This window comes from Eptesicus fuscus, chromosome 13 (genome assembly GCF_027574615.1).
Source record: "Eptesicus fuscus isolate TK198812 chromosome 13, DD_ASM_mEF_20220401, whole genome shotgun sequence".
NCBI classification, from domain to species: Eukaryota; Metazoa; Chordata; class Mammalia; order Chiroptera; family Vespertilionidae; genus Eptesicus; species Eptesicus fuscus.
Genome location: NC_072485.1, coordinates 39,674,659 through 39,693,852, shown reverse-complemented (window position 1 = coordinate 39,693,852; position 19,194 = coordinate 39,674,659). Strand labels below are relative to the sequence as shown.

The 19,194-nt window shown below is 52.5% G+C and overlaps 1 protein-coding gene and 1 pseudogene across 2 annotated transcripts in view; one reads left to right on the top strand and one right to left on the bottom strand.

Moving 5' to 3' along the window:
* Positions 1-1,784: 1,784 nt before the first annotated feature.
* LOC129151298 (ATP synthase F(0) complex subunit B1, mitochondrial-like) lies at positions 1,785-6,433 on the bottom strand (annotated as a pseudogene).
* A 300-nt stretch (positions 6,434-6,733) lies between these two features.
* Positions 6,734-19,194, top strand: part of SLCO2B1 (solute carrier organic anion transporter family member 2B1) — a 61,214-nt gene continuing 48,753 nt past the window's right edge. Inside the window, exon 1 of one of the 2 annotated variants that reach the window (XM_008149978.3) lies at positions 6,734-6,750. Coding sequence is in view for 1 of the 2 variants with exons in the window: in XM_054725361.1 (XP_054581336.1) it covers positions 9,852-9,867 (16 nt within the window). In the remaining variant the exon portion in view is untranslated. Of the gene's footprint in view, positions 6,751-9,448; positions 9,868-19,194 lie in introns of those variants that run through there. The other variant, XM_054725361.1, reaches the window with a different exon arrangement.

Below are 19,194 nucleotides of genomic sequence, written 5' to 3'. Positions count from 1 at the left end.
AAAGCCCATCAATTTAAGTAATTTGCAGTCAGCTAGTGAATCACAAGGGCTGCCTTTCCTAACCAAGGACACTTAGTAGCAATGATTTTCACATTCCAGACCATGCAGGGGCAGGCCCATCTCCTCCCGTCCCTCTCCAATGACATTCTGTAAAGATAAAACTAACCAGAAAAAAAAACAAAAAAAACAAAGATAAAACTAACCAGAGAATGACCCTGACTCCTCTATACACTCATTTTGATGAATCAACATATTGAAGGGCACACCTGAAAAACTAATATATTCCGTTATCACCCTCCCTGGAGACCTTCCCTAGGATGCCCTTCAGAAGAGAGATAAAAGCCTCAAGACAAAGGACCCAGCACAGGCTCTCTCTGGAGCACACCCACGTCTTTACTTGGGCACCAATTTTTTACTGTCTTTTCCTAAACGCTAAGGGTCCCCACAAGACTTTCAAACAGGGGAGCAATGGGCAGCAGCAGCTCATCCTGGGCTTACCCTCTGAACCTGTCTCCAAGGCCCCTTTTTCTCTGACTTTCCAGTGAGCTAAAAGCAGCCCCCCTTGGCTCACTTCTGCACTGTGACTTCCACTTTTCAGTGAATTCATGCAGCGCAGTGTGGCTCACTTCTTTCCTCTAACATCTCTAGAGCTCTCTCCTGTAGCTTCTATCCCCGGCCCTTTTTGTTTCACTGCCCCCAGCTCCAATAAACACACTCTCAAAATCACCTGATTTCGTGCTGTGAAATTTTTCCTACACAAAGGGAAGAACCCATACACTACAGGCCAGCCAAGGCAGGCCCACTCCAAGCCCAGTCCCTGTCTGGTAAACACCACCACCAGGAAGCCTGTGTGCTAGAGAGATCCACTCCTGTCCTTGCCAGAGACCAGGCCTGCTCCGCGTGGGACACCTCGTGCCTGGGCTCTCCCCTCCCCTAGAGAGACAGATCTATCTTCCATCCAGAGGAAAAAAGAAAAAAGCAGGCATTTAAACAAGGGCGGAACCACTCGGATGGTGAGAAGATTATAGACATGAGTGCCAGGAACAGTTGGAGTGAACAAATCTAGGAACAGTGTGTGTGGAGTGGAGGGAGTCGTGTTTGGGGTGGAACACGGGAAGGAGAGAATTAAGCAAAATGCAAGCTGACAATGTTCCAACTAACAACACTGATGAAAACAAGTTAGCTTGTTCCAGCCACTCCGGAAAGAGTTAGAACAGAGGCAAGCTGGGGGTCTTGCACCAGCCCAGCCTGGGCCCGGTGCCAGGCAGAATTCTCCCTGCCCGCGCACTTCTCACTGGTGGAGGGCCAGCCTGGCTGAGAAGCAGCTGCCTACACGCACTCTGCTTCCTACCTTCCCCGTCTCAGGCTCATAGCCCCACCAGGAGAGGAAGTGACTCATCTTGCTGGATGAAGCCTGCAGCAGCTCTCCTAACTCTCCTAAACCCCCCAGTCACAGCAATGAATCAGGCAGTAACGGCCTATGGATTTCTTTTTTTCTTTTGTTCACTGGCCAATAGATTGTTTTAATTCTCTCACTAGATCAGCAGTCAGCAAACTGCAGCTCGCAAGCCACATGCGGCTCGAGAGCCGCGGTTTGCCGCTCTGTTGACTAATGAGTTTGCTGACCACTGGGATAGGGGCTTAACACAAGGAACAACAGCCTGTAATTATTGGAATCGAGAGTCTATGAAACTCCAGCTTTTCGTTTTTATGTGGGGTAAACTGTAACTCCAGCAGAACGGCGATACAGAAAGATTTTGACACACGGCCTAGTTTCCATTTAGTCACTGTTCCTCGCGGTCTCCATCGGGATAGATGTGTTTACGGAACTGGCTGGGCTGAGCCTGCTTTGCCAGCAGCTTCAGAGCTGCAGTGCACTTGGCAGCCGCCCCCTTTTCCTGCTGTGCCCAAATGCTCGGCACCACGTGCTTCTCCACCCATTGTGCCATGTGCTCTTGTTCCTTTCGACGCATCGTGTTCTGCACAGAGATGTGATAGTCCAGGCGATTCTTCACCTCCTTGTACACTCAATGCAGCCGTTTCCAGTAAGTAACCTTTCCAGGCCATAGCACTGTTAGTGCTCTGGACATGAAAACGGCAATGGTGCTTTTGAACACTGCCTGCTGTCACTTCTCCAGGTCAATTGCATCCTGGATGTTTTTAAAAAATATATATTTTACTGATTTTTTTTACAGAGAGGAAGGGAGACGGGTAGAGAGTTAGAAACATCGGTGAGAGAGAAACATCAATCAACTGCCTCCTGCACACTCCCTACTGGGAGTGTGCCTGCAACCAAGGTACATGCCCTTGACCGGAATCGAACCTGGGACCCTTGAGTCCGCAGGCCGACGCTCTATCCACTGAGCTAATCCGGTTAGGGCACACCCTGGATGTTTTTGATGGAAGCCTGTTTCGCATCGTCTATAGCAGTCGGGCGTTTTTTGCTCATTGAGTTTATCAGTAAATTCCCCAATCGAGGTACCATATTTTTAAATCACATAGACAATCAACCCTATTGTTGATACGGCAGAGATGGTGTCTGGAATAATCACATGTATTTCTTTGAGCAGAAAATATAGGCTCAGCCCAGTTCTGAGCACACTGGGTCTTGGTACACTGGTTTTAGGATAAAGGAACTGGAGGAATTCCTCAAGGATCAGCCCATGACAAGCCTTTCCTCCATATTTAGGAAGAGGTGGCACAGGGGCAAGACTTGGTGCCCAGTTGAAAGATCCTAGTTCCCTGCAATATCCTGGACCGAGGACGGCTGCGTTCTTCAGAGAGGGGCTGCTGTGGTGGCAGCAGGAAGTCCCAGCCGAGACAGCAAGGTCAGCGAGGGTCTGCTTGGTGGTCTTGGCGTCCCAGTGATGGGCGGGACTGGCCTTTGGGTTTCTTTAGATAACCCATGCAAGCTGCTTCACTTCCTTTCCAGAGCAGTTTCCTGGGTGAAAAGGGTGAAGGGATTAAGCAAAAAACAAACAAACAAAAACTCATAGACCACAGTATGATGATGACCAGAGGGAAAGAGGGGTGGGGGGTGGTAAAACACAGTATAGGGGGATAAATGGTGAAGGAAGGAGACTTGACTCAGGGTGGTAAACATACAATACAATATACAGATAATGTATTATAGATTTGTACACCTGAAACCTATGTAATTTTATATAAATTCAATAAAAAAGTAAAAAAAATAAAGTCTGTTTTGTCTGTTAAAGATAAAGAGGTAGAAAAAATGACAGTACTAATTGTTGAGCCCCTACCTACCAGGCACTGTGCCAAGCATGTCCATTTTTTAGCCGCATCCTACAGGTGAGAAAACAGAGGCATAAAGAATGAAGTAACACATGGATATGGAGTTTCCGTTTAGGAAGACGAAGAATTTCTGGAAAGGGATGTCGGTGATGGTTGCACAACAATGTGAATGTACCTAATGCCACTGAACTGTATACTTAAAATGGTTAAAATGGCAAATTTGATGTTATGGGCATGTACCACAACAAAAATGCCTACGGAGAATTAAGTAGCATAGCTCCCAAGTGGAGAAGCCAGGAGTTACACCCTCATGGTCCAGCCCCAAAGCCTTGTTGTTGACCACCCACTATTTCATCTCACTCGCAAGTGAAGACACTGAACTTGCAGAAGACAGTGACAGAGGGACAAGGGCCCTCTAGAGCAGGCTTAGAACGATGGGCTTATCCCGAGGGCCGGGGTCGGGGGCAGGGACAGGGTCTTAAGCAGGGAGGAGGAGTATGATTAGATTTAATGGTTGGAAAATTTCTTCTGTTTCCCAAGAAGATGGGCTGGAAGGTAAGGCCAGAGGTGGAGAGGAGGCTGGGGCTTGGCCAGCCAGAGCTGCTGGTGGTGGGAGGAAGTGGGCCGGTTTGAGAGACGTGTGAAGAGGAGTAGACTGTGTGGAGGGGAGGGAGAGTGAGGAGCAGGCAGTGATTGCTCTTCCTGGGCTGCTTCTGGCCTATGCATGTCAGCCTCTTCTGACAGTAGTCCTTCCAGCCCCCTTTCCCTCATTGTCATCTTGCAGAAAAAGCCCGAGCACAAGTCTCTTCTCTGGCCCCCAGGGGGCAGTGTTGCAAAGTCTTCAGGAAATTGGGGCTCTTGCTCCAAACTACCTGCAGCCAGGGGCATGTGCTTGCTCCCGGTCTTCTCTCCCAGCCTTCCCAGCATCCCCGCCCCCATGCCCTCTCTCCCAGGAGCTTAATTATTAATTACTGTAATCCCTCATGTCCCGAACGTGGCACTTTACAAACGCCAACCTCCCACAGTCCCTCCCAAAAGGCAGGGATGGAGCACAATGAGACGTTTCCTCTTAACCCTCCCCTCCCGCCGTCCCCTGCCCGCCCCCCCCCCCCCCCCCCCCCCGGGCCGCCACACACACATTTTATAATAAGGAAACTGAGGACCAGGCAGGAAGTGGAACCTGACCAATGCCAATGTGCTGGAGGCAGAGCCGGGGCTGGGGCCACAGGCCAGCCAATGCCGAGTCTGGACCTCTGAGAGGGGCCACCCTGTAGCACCCACAGAACAATAGCTGCTAACAATGGCCTGCTAACACCCAACCTGCCCACTGAACCCAAACTTGCCCTTGAGCTCCCTCCCACCTCAGGAGGCCTTTTCCTATGACTTATTTTCATGGGAGTGTCAGTGAGGTCAGACCCACCTGGCACACCCCTGATTTACTTCTCCCTTTCCTCTGCTTCCAGAATTATAAGTCATTGCCATTGCCATCATCTCCATATGAATAATGGCGAGCGTTTGCTCGGCTCTCCAGAACTTAGCAAGGACTAATCCATCCATCAGCTCATCGGAGCCTTATAGCGGCCATGGGAAGTATTTCACAGACAAGGGCACTGAGGATCAGAAAGGGCAAGTAACTAGCCTCGGGTTCCCCAGCGAGGCCTCCGGGGAGCTTACACTCTCCTGGGAGAGAGAAGCTATGCACGTACCATATTGATGATAGGGCGAGATGATAGAATTTAGTGCAGTTTTGTCATCTCCGATTTACAGATGGGGAAACTGAGTCTCAGATCTTCTTACTGGGTTAGGATTGAACTATCTGACGGAAAAGCTCATGCTCTTTCTGGGGCACAGGGCTGCCACGTTCAGGGAGGGGTGCCAGAGCTTCTAGCATGGCATGCATTCTCTCTAGGCTGGAGGGAGAGGCTGGTGGGAAGTGGAGGCAGTTGGGCAAAAGGGCTTCCTGAGGAGGAACCTCCCAGAGGGGTTAAGATGTGCAGGGCTGGCTGTGCTGAGCCAAGGTGGTGGGGCTGCGGAGCCAGGCCAGATACCCACCTGCCTGCCAACCTGAGCTTCTCCTCACAGGGTTGGGACATTTCCTGGGTTCTGACCCAAGAGGCGTGCCAACAAAGATGGGGAAGTCCTGAACTGTTGGCAGGACGGGGTCTTGTTTCTCATCCACTACAGAGAGAAATTGAAACCTAAGGACAGACAGTCACGACTCATACAGCAGAGCCGGCCTCTCCTCGGCCCTCAGTCTCCCAATCTCAAAAAGGGAAGGGTTGAATGAAATGAACTTGAGGTTCCTTCCAGCTCTGACCTCCTGAGTGTCGTGCATCCGTCTTTGCTGTCCTTGCCTCAGATCCCAACCTCTGCTGTGCGTAAACCTGACATGTAGCCCTGGGCAAGTAACCAGCGTCGCTGAGGGTCAGAGTCCTCACGGGTGGAATAACGATGACTTCCCCTTCCTTGGACGGATTTAAAGAGCCATGCATGGGGGCACGTCTACACAGCTTGGGGTCTGACCCCCAGGCAGCACCTGGGGGTGGGGAAGGCTGAGGCTCTGGCTGAGGCTCTCACTTGTCTGCTCAGACAAGGGCTCATTTATAGATATCCGCTCCCTGGCTGCCAGGCCAGGGGGAAGTGGGAGCAAAGGTGCTGAGCGGGCAGTTTGGAACCTTTTCAGGAAGGAGCCTCTGGCCAGTCTTCCTCCTGCCCCCCCCCACCCCCATCTTCTGGGCATCCTCACAGCGATTCTCATAACAGTTCAGAAGGTCGGCATCTTGACCTCACAATCTCCATTAAACAGATGCAAAGACCGAGACTCAGAGAGGAGAAAGGACTTGCTTAAAGGGCCACTGCAAGGCAGTGACAGAGCTGGGACCAGAATTGAGGTCTTGAGCCTGGAGCCCAGGATTCTTCCCTTGTACCCAAGCTTAGCGAGTTCTAGAAAATGAAGTCTCCTATTTTGCCTAGTTTGCAAAACACACACACACACACACACACACACACACACACACACACACACAAACAAAGAAACACACACACAACAAAAAAACACCAAAAAACATTTTCTTATGTGGGTTGATGCAAAGAGGGGAAAGGCTTGGGTTCTGCAAACTCCCTGAGGTTTTACTAACAGCGTCAGGCTCGGCACGAGGACACGGGACTGTGTGAACGTCATGGGGCCTGGAAGCTGCACGCTGTGCCAGGCTTTGCCGACAGCACAGGACTCAAAAAAGGCATCAAGTTTGCAAACTGGGGAATTCGCAGATGGTGTTGCAATCCGCACATATCGTGGGGCTCTGTAAAGTGCACAGGGCTCAGCGAACACCACACTGGCAAGTGGCAGAGCTGGAGTGCAAACACGTTGGTCAGACCTCAGCCTAGGGCCGCCCACAGTGGGGCCTCAATGCAGGATTAGCCCAAGAGCCATTCCAGGGCTTGTCAGCCTAACTCCCAGAGGCTCCTGGGTACATGACCCTTGCTCCAAGTCCACAGGTGAGTTCAGGATTGTTCTTGGACCAGGATGTGTCAGCATGGGGAGGCTGAGGTGGTAAATGAAGACCGTTCCTGTGTCTTCCATGCCCCGTGGGGTGCTATGCATTGAGGTGAACTTTATCAGGCAAGTTAGTCCTATTGTAGGAGGGAATGGCACCGTGTGTCTGACTGGTGGGGCTCAGACCAAACCTGGGTTCAGCAGCCTCATTACTTGGGTTCGGGCTAGGAAAGAACTCAAAGTCCAGACCCAAACTGTAAGAGAACATTTACTGGGCAAATCACAGAGGTAGAAAAAGTAATTCCTAGAAGAAATGAGCTTAGCAAACAAGTTCTGAAGGTGAAAGAAGGGCCCTTGGAGCATGGGAGTGAGGAAGCTATTGGTAACTCGACTGGGGAGGGGGCGGGGAAGGGAAGGAAAAGACTCAAGCGTACTCCCTGGAGGGAGAGCGCACTGGGTCCTCCTTCCTAAGGGTTTAAAGGTGGAGAGTTTAGAGCAGGTCCCAGGGGAAGATCTTAACACATTGCGGACCAGTAGTTTTATTGCTAGCTTTACCCAGTGGCCAGATAAGTTTCTACTGAACGAGTACAAAACACGTTTTACATAAATGTTAAAGGCACGCTTTAAAATTAAATACCCATTGCATTTTGAAGTTATTTATTACATGTTCTTACAGGCTAATATCTTTTTAAAGTATGATACTTTGTAAAACACTGTGTCATATGAAGAGAGAATTCTCGTGATCCGTCCGCAATGTTCATAGAATATTCCGTAGTTAACAGGTGTGTCCTTTGAGGGTTGTGGTCTCCACTGATTGACTGGTCAGCACCCGGGGAGGGGGTCATTATTCAATGCAGCTGGTCCTGAGGGCAGCCCTAGAGTCACTGGTCTGGTTTTATTGGTTTTCTGGGCCTAGAGCTGAAATACAACTGAGGCCTAGTTGTTATCTCTAGGGAAGAAAGGTCAGGGGGTCTAAACCTCATGACCAGAGATATGCTGGGGGAGGAAAAGTCACCCTGGGGTGGAGGGAGGTGAGGTCCCCCCTACAATTGATTGTCCGTTGTTAGGCACCTGGGGCTTCCCATCCTGGTGACCTTCTGTACCTGGCCCAATGTCCTTGCTCTGCTCATGTCTGTCTAACTGCCTACAGCATCCCCAGCACACACCCAGACCAATCCAGGTGCATAATTTCTTCACCCCCCAGAGCCAAGCTAGGGGCAACTGGGCTTCCAGAAAGTCTAAAGGAACCTTCCTTCTCTCAACCATGCACCTTCCATTTGGAATCTGGAAAGTTGCACCTCCACCAATCTCAGTGAGGACTCGCAGTTCCTACTATGGGCCAGGCCAATCTGTGATTATTTCCAACTAGAGGCCTGATGCACAAAATTTGTGCATTTGGAGGGGTGTCCCTCAGCCTGGCCTGCATCCTCTCGCAGTCTGGGAGCCCTCGGGGGATGTCTGACTAATGGCTTAGGCCCGCTCCCCATGGGGAGCGGGTCTAAGCTAGCCATGGGACATCCTTAGCGCTGAGCCAGCTCCTACTTTGAGCATCTGCCCCCTGGTGGTCAGTGTGTGTCATAGCGACCAGTCGTTCGCCATTCAGTTGATTTGCATATTAGCCTTTTATTAATAGGATACTCCTCACTTCCTCCTAAAATCCTCATACAGCCACTAGGAGCCAAGTGGCGCTGATGATATTTCTCAGTCATTATACCATGAAAGTTAGACTCCAAACCCACATTCCCGTTTCATGCAAAGACTTTATTTCTGGAACTGAGTCAGGTTCCCCTACTAGCTTGGTGACCTCTGGGCAGATCCAGAGACTCAATGCCTCATCTGTCACCTGAGGGAATAAATTCCTGGCCTACAGGTCAACAGGAGGGCCGAGGGGGCTGCAGGTGTGAAAATGCTGAGTAAGCAGGAAGAGGCAAGGCGGATTAGCTTTCTCTCATGCTGCCTGGTTCTGAGCCGCCTCTGATGCTCCCTTCTCTGAGCTCCAGGACTTCAGACATGGCTTCTTGCTCACTAAACTTTCACAGCAGCCCTGCAGGTGAGGAATATTGTCCCTTCTTTATAGATGAGGGAACATTCTCAGAGAGGTGCAAAGACTTGCCTAAGGCCACTTGACCAGTGATTGACATTTTGAGATGGGCTGAGATGGGACTCAAGGTCCATCTGGCTCCAAGTCCTCCATCCTCAGCCTCAGCCCAGGAAACTCTGGAAATTTCATTTCATAGTTGTCCTCCTGCTCTTCCTCCCCCTTCCTTCCGCCCCCCGCCCCCCCCGCCCCCCATCGAGAGGGCCATGCTTTATGGAGCTGCTACTGTGAGTCCCTACCAGGTGGGCTGGCCATTGCTATTCCCAATGGACAGAGTCCCTCCTTGCTCTAAATCCTTGGAGGAGATGGGGGTTCAGTGAGAGGGAACCAGAGCTTGAGGAGGACAGGGGTTCGGTGAAGGAGGACAGTGGGGAAACAGGGGCTCATGAACAGTAACAGAAGTTCAGTGAGGGGGACAAGAGCTTAGTGGATCAGGGAGCACAGTGAGAAGAATCAGGACTGAATGACCCCAGGGCTTGGGGACACTCCCATTGGCCCCACCTCTCCACTGCTAACAGAGGAAGAAAAAATATCCAAGGGAAATGCTGAGGCAAGAGGCTGGGAAGAAGCAGGCTGACAGCAGCCTCCTCCCATCCGTGGGGCTGGATCTAAACAAACCCAGCCTCCTGCACAACTGGCCCTGGGCTGCCCCAGGCAGAGATCAGAGGGATTCAGAGAGAGAAAGAGATTGTGAGTTTGTAAGCCAGGGTGCAGATAGGGGGCCGGAGCAGAGAGAGACAGAAGAAACAAGTGATCAAGGCAGACAGGCACTTGGAGAGTGGGGTCAAGTTTGAGCAGGACTTCCCTACCCACACCTGGAAAAGGTAGCTGCCTTGTGATCGAAGAAGCACCGGCCAGTGCCTGGAGGCCCCACGTTAGCACGTGCCTGCGGCGGCTTGAGACTTGTGTCTGGGAGTCCCTGATAAGAGCTCACTCCCTCTTTCCTGCTACACTCCAGTCCTGGGGTTGAAAGAGGGGCTGGAACTCACTGCACCCCACACAGTCATGGGACCCAGGATAGGTAAGTCTGGACGAAGTAAGGAAGGGGTATCGGGAGGGAATATGGGGGCCGCATTCTCAATGTGGAGGGTGCAGCTGTTGAGCCAAAATGGGTGTGTTGGGGTGAGGTGGGGGGCTCGCGGTTCCTTACCCAGGGCCCGGCACCTGTGAGAGTGTGTGGAATGAATGAGTGAATTGCGGGAGGGGCAGGAAGGGACGCTGTTTACTCAGCTGGAGGCAGGGGACCTTATGAGACACAGCGACTGTTAGTGTAAAAACATTCAAACCTGTAAAGAATTTTTGTGAGTTTATTTGAGCCAAACTGTCGACAATTGCCAGGAAGCAGTATCTCAACGGATTGGGATAGTGCTCCAGAGAATGGCAGTTTTTTCACCTATTTTTATACATTGCAACCAAAGGAGGGGGACATAGGTGGGTTATATGAAATCCACTGGTGATAGAGAGAGGTGGGAGAAAGCAAAGCGGGGAAACCTCTGGGATTGGATAAAAAGTAAAATGATAGACACATACTTAGGTGGGTACAGGATAGTTAACAGTCAACAATTAACATGATAACAATGAAGAAATTTGTGGTATCCTGGTGCTCAGGCACATTAGGTTGTGCCCCAAGGGGTCTGGAAAAAGGGAAGTTATATGTTACCCTGACATTTCAAGGATGTTACCATAGATGCAAAAAGACAGATAGGCTCAGTTAAGGTAAAGGGCCTAGGACTTACCCACCATAACTGCTTTTAGTTAAAGTTTCATTTCAGACCATCCTTTGTGGTTACTTTAGGTCTCTGAGTTTGCAAGACTGCCAAGCAGGCCTCCCCTGAGCTTGTCAGGTCAGCATGTGGCCCCTTTCGTCCACACAACAAACAGGGCAATAGAAAGGCAACTCCCCCCCCCCCGCCCCCTCTCCCCCTGATTCCTTCACCAAGCCCTGTTTCCCCTCTCTGAAGCAGCCAAAGACAGAGACAAACACAGCAGAAAAAAGAGAGGTGGAGAGAAGTGTAGTCAGAGACAGAACAAGCCCAGAGATATGCAGAGTCAGACAAAGGCCAGGCCAGGCCAGACACAGGGAGAAGACAAAGGTTAGCAGGTGTCTGCGGAGCGTGCACAGGACCCAGAAGCATGCAGAGACCAGCCCCCGAGAGAGGGCTGCCGAAGAGACTAGGAGAAGAGATAGTGAGAGAGAGAACCAGAAGGAGACAGATACAGGACAGACCTACAGATCTGCAGACAGAGCAACAGAAAGATCAGCAGAGAAGGGACGGCAGAGACCGATGTGCATCGGCTGCCAGGTGGGGAGGAGGCCAGAGGGGAAATGCCTGGAAGCCTTGAGAAGCCAAGCCTGGGGAGTGACTGAAGCACCTGCGGAGAGGGCGGAGAGGGCGGTGGTTCTGAACTTAGCGCTGAACTTCTCTTAGGCCTGGGGAGGAAAGTGGAAGAAACAAATAATCTTTGATCTTCGGACAGGGTGGCTCTCCGTGCCGGACCCTGCAGCGATCGCCTCTGGCGTCCCTCCAGCTGTCTGTCCCCTCCTAATCGTGTTAGCTTCACACCGACTCAGGCAAGGCCGGGCTTGCTCCCTGGAGTGCGGCCGCGAGGGCTCTGTGGCTGATGGAGGCTTAGCGGGCCCAGCAGGCAGATTGGGCTGTGACACCATGGCTTGGGGACTGTGGCCTGGCAGGAAGGGTGGGGATGGATACTTCCTCTGGGGGCCGCACAGGAGAGATGACAATGAGGTTTGGAGATGGGCCACTGACAAACCAGTTTCCCCCTCGGCCTTGGTGAGCTATGGGAGGGAGAGTTGGCAATCCTATGGGTATGGGAAGAAACTAAACTAGAGACTTTGGCCATTACTGCACCAGCTCCCCAGCCCTGCCCTACCCTGACTGTTATTCTGAGCCCTGCTAGGCTCCGTTCTGGAATATTCTCTAGCTGCCCCCTAATTCACACACACACCACCACCACCTACACCCATAAAGCAGGAAGCTGGCCCCAGCATCTGCCCACTCTGCCACCAGAAGGTACACCTGGCCTATCTTCCTAAGTCCCAACCCGAGCCGTGGCCGCTTCCCCAGGCTCTCTTTCTGGGAGGGACGTGGGGATGCAGGTGGGGCAGGGCCAGAGCCTGCAGCCTGAAAAGAGACCCAGTCCCAGCTCGCTGGAGGGGGAGGGACCAGCGGTCCCAGCCAGAGGCAGAGAGGAGTCGCGGTCATGCCCTTAGGCAACAGGTAAAGCTTCCTTGTCTGTGAGGGAGGGGCTGGAGGACATAAGCTAAGGTAGGAGTGGGGAACCTTTTTTCTACAAGGACCATTTGGATAATTATAACATCAGTCGTGGGCCATACAAAATTATCAACTTAAAAATTAGCCTGCTATGTATTTGGTCAAACATTTAATTGACTCACCCCTAATGCCTTGGCAGGGCCAGACCAGATGCTTTTGTGGGCCTTCCAGGGCCCAAAGGGCAGGCCGTTCCTCACCCCTGATCTAAAGCCAGTCCCATTTTGTGATTCAGAAAAGCCACTGTCCCCCCCGCTACACCTTTGCTCAGCTTTACCTTCACCTGGAAGCCCCGCCCTCCACCCACATCCCATTCTGGTGAAACCTGCCACTTTCCAATTCCTCCAAACACCCACTCCCCCAGGAAGCCTTTCGGACTGATTCTCCGCTGGCAGTAGCCTCTCTCCCATATGCTGTTTGACCCTCTCTCTGTGGTTCATCCTCCTTTGTTCCTGGTGTTGTTTCTGTTGCTTTCCCCAGGTCTTCTGGGTTCAAATGTGAGCCGATCCAGGGCAGATAGTTGGGGCAAGAGAAAACACCCGCAGCCCGAGGTTCAAATCTCAGCTCTGCAGCACTGGCTTTATGAGACTGCAGTGACATGCTCTCACCTTTTTAATAGGAGAGGAAACAGATGCTCAGAGAGGGCAAGTGACTCGCCCAAGGTCGCCCAGCAAGCAAGCAGCAGCGTAGGGGCCAGAATCCAGCTTTACCTGATGCCAAAGCCCTTTCCTCTCTGTCAGTGCCCATGCGGCTTCATCTGCCCTTCCACAGACCCCACAGTGGGGAGCCTCCACCTACGTTGGGCACTTCCCCCCCCCCCCCCCCCCCCCCCCGACTCCAGACAAAGCAAGCTTTTCCCCTGGGTGCTAGTGACGGGGAGCGGGCAGTATGTGTGTGGGGAGGAGTTATTTCCTTCCAGGCTGGGCCTTGCCTGCTGAGCCAGATGTCAGGCAGCTGTGAACCAAATGGAGCGCTTGCTTGGACCCCCCAGCCGGGTGCCAGGCATCCAATGTCCAGTCTGCTTCTGTCCCTTTCTGGGACTCACTTTCTCCATCTGTACAGTGTTGGCCAAGGTGGTCACTTTCTCCCTTCCTATTCGGAGAAGCTCAGTCTTCTGTCTTTGGAGGGAGCAGTGGAGCAAGGCCTCTGCTGAGGGCAGGGTCCGGTCTTCCCTTCAGTGTTAGGGGCCTTGGCTATCTGTAGGAGGCCAGCCGGGGCCTCAGCCACACCCTAGCGGTGGAAAGGAAGTAAACCTGGCCCCTACCGCCCCTACTGCCCCTCATGGCCTGCAGCCCTGAGCCCTAAGCACCAATGCTTGACATTACAAAGAACAACACCCAACTCACCAGACTGGCAGCTCCCTGGGGGTGGGGCCTGATTTGATTCATTCCTAAGGCCCCAGAACTCAGCACAGGCTGGGCAGAGGTAGTACTGGGGAAGGCTCAGTACTAAGCTGTCCTCCCCTCATGGCATTCCTTCCCTCCCTCCAACCTGTTTTGAAAGCCCACTGAAGACTAGAGATTCATGATGTGGAGTGAGGCGAAGTACAGCGGGGATCTTTGGGAGTAAAGCACAGAGAGTGATGAGCTGGATGTAGCGGTTGGAGGCCACAAGGCCTGGGCCAATGACACTTATCTCTGAGCCTCAGGCTCTGAGTTTTAGGCCTAAGGAAACTGGACTCAGGGCGCACCCTCCCCATAAGCCCTCATCACCATTTTTAGGGTCATCTTGGGTCTAGATGGGTAGCTGGGGCCAGAACCGGGAACAGAAAGTCCCAGCACAGGGTCCCTGACCTGGCTTGGAAACCACCAGAAAGTGCTTGGCCCCTTCCCCCACCCTGCAGGGATCTCCTTCAAGAAGCAGCAGCTGGGAGGCCTGCAACAGCTGGACCTCAAGCAGGCTATTGTCCTCCCAGCAGACCACCCAAGGGTCCTGCTAGGAGGAGGAATTTCCCAAAGATGACAGCCAAGATCTATGCCTTTAAAGTCTTCCCCCTCCCTGCCCAGCCCTGGATCACTCAGGGGCTCCACAGAGCCGCCACCCTACCCTAGAATTCCCTTACAGCCCCCCCCCACCCCCACTCTGTTTTCTCCCTCATTCAGTTTACCTCAAAATCAACAATCATGATTTTAAGGTGGGCCAGGTCTTGAGAGATGAGAAGTGGTTTGCAGAGGAGGAAGAAGACATTCCTCAGCAAATGCTGAGGGGTGGAAAAAACCGCAATGAATTTGGGGAATGGCAAGCACCTAGTGGGGCCCAGAGAATAATGTTTACTAGGGGTGAGGGGATGAGACAGAGTGGCTCCCAGTGGCCTTGACCTCCTTGAGGCTGAGGCTTCTGTACTCGGGCTTCGGCAGATGGCGTGGGAGGGAGGAGGGGCTGACCATGGTGGAAGACTTCAGTGTAACCGGCAGGGCACTTTCCTGTGAGACTCTTCTCTCACTTCCAGAGAAGGAAACTGAGGCTTAGAGAGGCTGAATAAGCTGCTTAAGGTCACACAGCCACAGTGTGGCAACACCAATATTTTAACCCAAAGTCTTTGACCAAGAGGGTTTCAGCAGGGACCTCACGTGGTCCTTCAGGACACAGGTCAGGGCGGCCTCTGCTCGGTTGGGTTGATCATTGCCTAATCAGATAAGAGGGGCCAGGAAGAAAGCAAGGGGGTGATGAGCTCCACAGCCCAGAGGAAGGGCTGAGGGACCTGCCCCACAAAGGGGGGCGGGGGTTATGAAGGGAGAGATAGCTGGCCTGGGCCACAGGAGCGAGGCAGGAAGGCCCTGGCTATGATGCGGCTCCCTCCTTCCACGCCAGCACCTCCGGAGAGAGGTATGTGCCATCGTAATGAGGAAGGGATTGGCCAGTATCTGCTGTTGGGAATATTTCCCTTTGCAGGCTTGGGCTGTGGGTGTGTTAGTGCTGGAAGCCGGTGGACTTTCCAAAAACATCCTGGCTCCTTAGTGACAAACAGCCGCCCCCCCCCGCCCCCATCACCACCACCTTTGGCACCTGAACAGAGTTCCAATATGGTTCCTCCTTTTGCTGTGTTCTCCTCAGTTGAGGCCCATGGTGGGGGCTCCTCAGGCTCCCTGGGCAAGTTTACCCACCTGTGGCTTCTGCTACCTTTTTTCCACACGTGCCGCCCAGGCTTCCAGAGGTCTGGTTCAAGGTATATCCTCTCATGGGCCCTCCTGAAGCCCATGCTCTTGGGATCTCCCCCTAGGTGCCCCGGTGCCACCCCAACCTCACCTTGTCTATGGCTGGACGCACCCCGCCCCCTACAGTTCTGGCCTCCGTGGTGGCACACCCAGACAGAAAGCTGTGCCCCTTCCCTGCCGCCAGGACAACTCGGCCTCTTGCACTCCCCACCGCTGCTTTCCCGCCAAGCCCTGCCCACCCCACTCCCCACGGGTGCATCCACGGATAACTCTCCATGTGCCACTACCTGGCCCAGGCCCATTACCACTCCCTGCCCGAGACCCCACTCCTGCCTTCTCCTTGGTTCCTGTTCGCAGCCTGATTTCTCCACTCTCCCCCCACAGGCATGGAGGTCTCCCTAGGAAGCCCAATCAGACCTCATCCCTGGGTTCAGAACAAATCCCAGCCCCTCCGCCTGGCCCCTCTGACTGCTCCAGCCTCACCTCCCTACCTTGACCCCAGCATTCCAGTCTTGCCAGACGCTTTGTTCCTTAAGCAGTCTTTGCACTTTCATACTGCTGCCTTTCTCTCTGATGGTTCTTCCTGTAGGAAGCCTTCCAGAATCTTCCAATCTAGGCTAGGGCCTCTACACTGTGTTTCCATAGTCCCAAAACTACTAGTGTCACATTAGTGAGCACATGTCATTGTGATTCTGTGTTAGGTGTCTGCCCACCCCCACCCCCCTTCCCTCTCCCACCCGTGCCCCACCACACACACACACACACACACACACACACACACACACACACACACACTGGAAGCTCCCCAGGGGCAGGCAGTGGGTCTGCTTATCTCTGGGTCCCCTGGGGCCTGATTTGGGAAGCTGTCAGTGTGTGTGGAATGAATTTTCATTCTCATTCTTAAACCAACAGGGAGCAGCTCTGCCCCTGCCATGGTGACTCTGGGCAAGTCATGGCCCTAGTTGGCTCTGTTTCCTCACTCTGCAAAGGGTTAACCAGGCCCTGGCTTCCTCTCTAGTGGACTCCCCAGGCCCAGTGTTATTGTGGGGTCACAGGCAGGGAATCCTCCAGGCAGGTGAAGAGGGTCCAGGAAGCAGACCAGGCAGGCACCCCCAAAGAGGCTCCAATAGGACAAATTGCCACGTGTAGGCCAAGCAGCTTGGACTAGCTGAGTGTTGCCATATGGGAATGTGGGCCCATTGTCGCCAGATCTGCTAATCTTCCAAGAAAAGAAAACAAAAATCTGGAGTTTTATGTGAAATTTTCTGACTTTTAAATGCTGGAAACTAACTTGTTTAAAAACACTCAACAAGCCAGGCATTGTGCAAGCCCTCCAAAAATGTCCAGGAGTCAGATGTACCCCAGGCAGGACTATGCATGGCCCAACTCCGTAGGGTGTCATTCACCTCATGGTCCACAGCTCACACAGCTACACATGGGTCGGGCCCTCCCAGTTGTAACCTCTGCCTTATATTTTGTCTCTGCCAGGTCCTTTGATGGCTCTGGCAAAGTGTGAGTGGTGGCGTGTGTGGGAGAGGGACCTTTCCTTCTCTTGCACAGGGAAATGATTAGGAAAAAAAAAAAAGAAAAGGTCTTAGAATGAGCTGATGGGGATGGGGTGGGGAGGGAGGAGAAGAGACAGCAGAGGAGGGGGGCACCCAGAGGGGTTGGTGTTGCTCAGGGATCAGAAGGAGGTGAGAGAGTAATGCTGGGGCTGAGCCCCCCACAGGAAGGAAACTACGTTATTCTGAGGCCTGGTGGCCAGACCTGGAAATAGACTCCCTGGTGAGTTGGAGGCAAAAGCTGACAAAACTGGCGTTCATGAGGCATCTTGGAGTTGATCAAGGACGTTATCCTGTGTGACCGTCACACAGGCTTGAGAAGCAAGGCTATGGCTCTAGTTTAGAGGCTCAGAGAGGTTGAATTGCTGGCCCAAGACCATACCAGGTATAAGTGACCCTAGGTCTTGCTCTCTCTGCTGAGAGGCAGGCTGGAACATTCAAGAGAGAAAGTATCATTGCCTTGTTCCTGCTTGATCCAAGCCCTCCTCCTTCATCCTTAGGCATTTCCAGCAGATCCCTCCTAAAAGTTCAAATCTGGGCTTTGGTTGAGTCTTAAGCTCCAACCATCCTCAAGCCCCCTGGACTGGGGGCCACGTGTCCCTCTCACCACACCCCTCTCCATCCCTGCCCTGCGGCCATCAGAAAAGGGTGTTGACTGACCAGTGAACTGACTGACTGACTCCCTGATTAGGTAAAGAATCAGCTGGTAAACTCTAGCCAGCTTGGCTCAGTGGATAGAGCATCAGCCTGCGGACTAAAGGGTCCCGGGTTTTATTTCGGTCAAGGGCACATGCCCAGGAGGTGGGCTCAATCCCCAGTAGGGGACGTGCAGGAGGCAGCCAATCAATGATTCTCTCTGATCATTGATGTTTCTATCTCTCTCTCCCTATCTCTTCCTCTCTGAAATCAATAAAAAAATATATATATTTAAAAAAACCAAAAAAAAAACCAAAAAACAAAGAAGAATCAGCTGGTAGAATGACAGACTGTCCCCATACAACCACCTTTGACAATTCGGGAAGCCAGGCCTGAAGAAGAAATGGCTCCTTGGGGATTATTTTTGCGTTTGTTCTAAGGCCATTGTTATAGCCACCATCTTGTGGTTGCTGGAATCAGACAGATCTGGGTTCCAGTCCAGGCTTTTCCATTTACCAGCCCAGGGACCCTGGATAAGTCACCTCCCCTCTCTGTACCTCAGTTTCCTCATCTGTATTATGGAGTCACAGCAGCCACCTGAAAGGATTGCTAGGAGGATGGGTGAGTGTGCCCAGCTCAGTCAGCCTCACAGTGTTGCTCGACTATGGTAGCTCTTAGGACACGCTCCTCCATCCGAGCCACTTGCTGTAGAGGGCGAAGGATCCTGACCAGAACTGGGTAAGAATCATGACCCAACACTGCAGGATTTGTGGGTGGAAACAGCAAGGCAAGAATCTTGGGGATAGAGATTCAAAGAATTTGTGGGTACACACTCTGTTGATGGTTTCCCTTGAAAAGCAGATCGGTTTTTCAGAAAGTTCCTATAATAAGCAATCAAGCCATTTGCTTGGTCTGGTCAGTCAGGGAAGAGTAAGAAGGAAAAATGCTAATAAAAAACAGTGGAATATCAAAATCAAGTTAATGTGGACATTAAGGTATGGTTTTGGGCTTTTAGTGTCCCAGCTGAATGTGGGGTGGACGCGTCCTGGTGGACCCTGTCTGCACTGGGAAGTGGGGATAATCATCCCTGCATTGGGATGAAGAGGCCAAGGGGCGCCTCGTCTAAGGCCACGCGGCAGGATTGCAGCTGGGGGCGCCAAACCTGGGCAGCTGCCTCCCAGGACGGTGAGTGTGCATGGAGGGAAGGGGTCCAGGTGCCCAGGGCTTATGGTTGACTGGGGTTAGGATGAGAAGGAGAGACAATCCAGAGATGGTGTTAACTTGGAGGAGTCAGATGTGCATGGAAGGGAATGGGATCAGTTGGGCCTTGTGGTCTTGAGGGCTTGAAGTTTACCGGGAGAGGGGAGGGCAGTGGTGCTCAGTGGGGCCTGCGGTGTGCCAGGCCTGGGCCAGGCGCCCTAGATGCCTTATCTCCTGGGAGTAGATGTTGTGTCCTCACTCTACAGATGAAGAAATAGGCTCAGAAAAGTGGAGGGTCGCCGAAACCGGTTTGGCTCAGTGGATAGAGCGTCGGCCTGCGGACTGAAAGGTCCCAGGTTCGATTCCGGTCAAGGGCATGTACCTTGGTTGCGGGCACATCCCCGGTAGGGGTGTGTGCAGGAGGCAGCTGGTCGATTTTCTCTCTCATCGATGTTTCTAGCTCTCTGTCCCTCTCCCTTCCTCTCTGTGGAAAATCAATAAAATA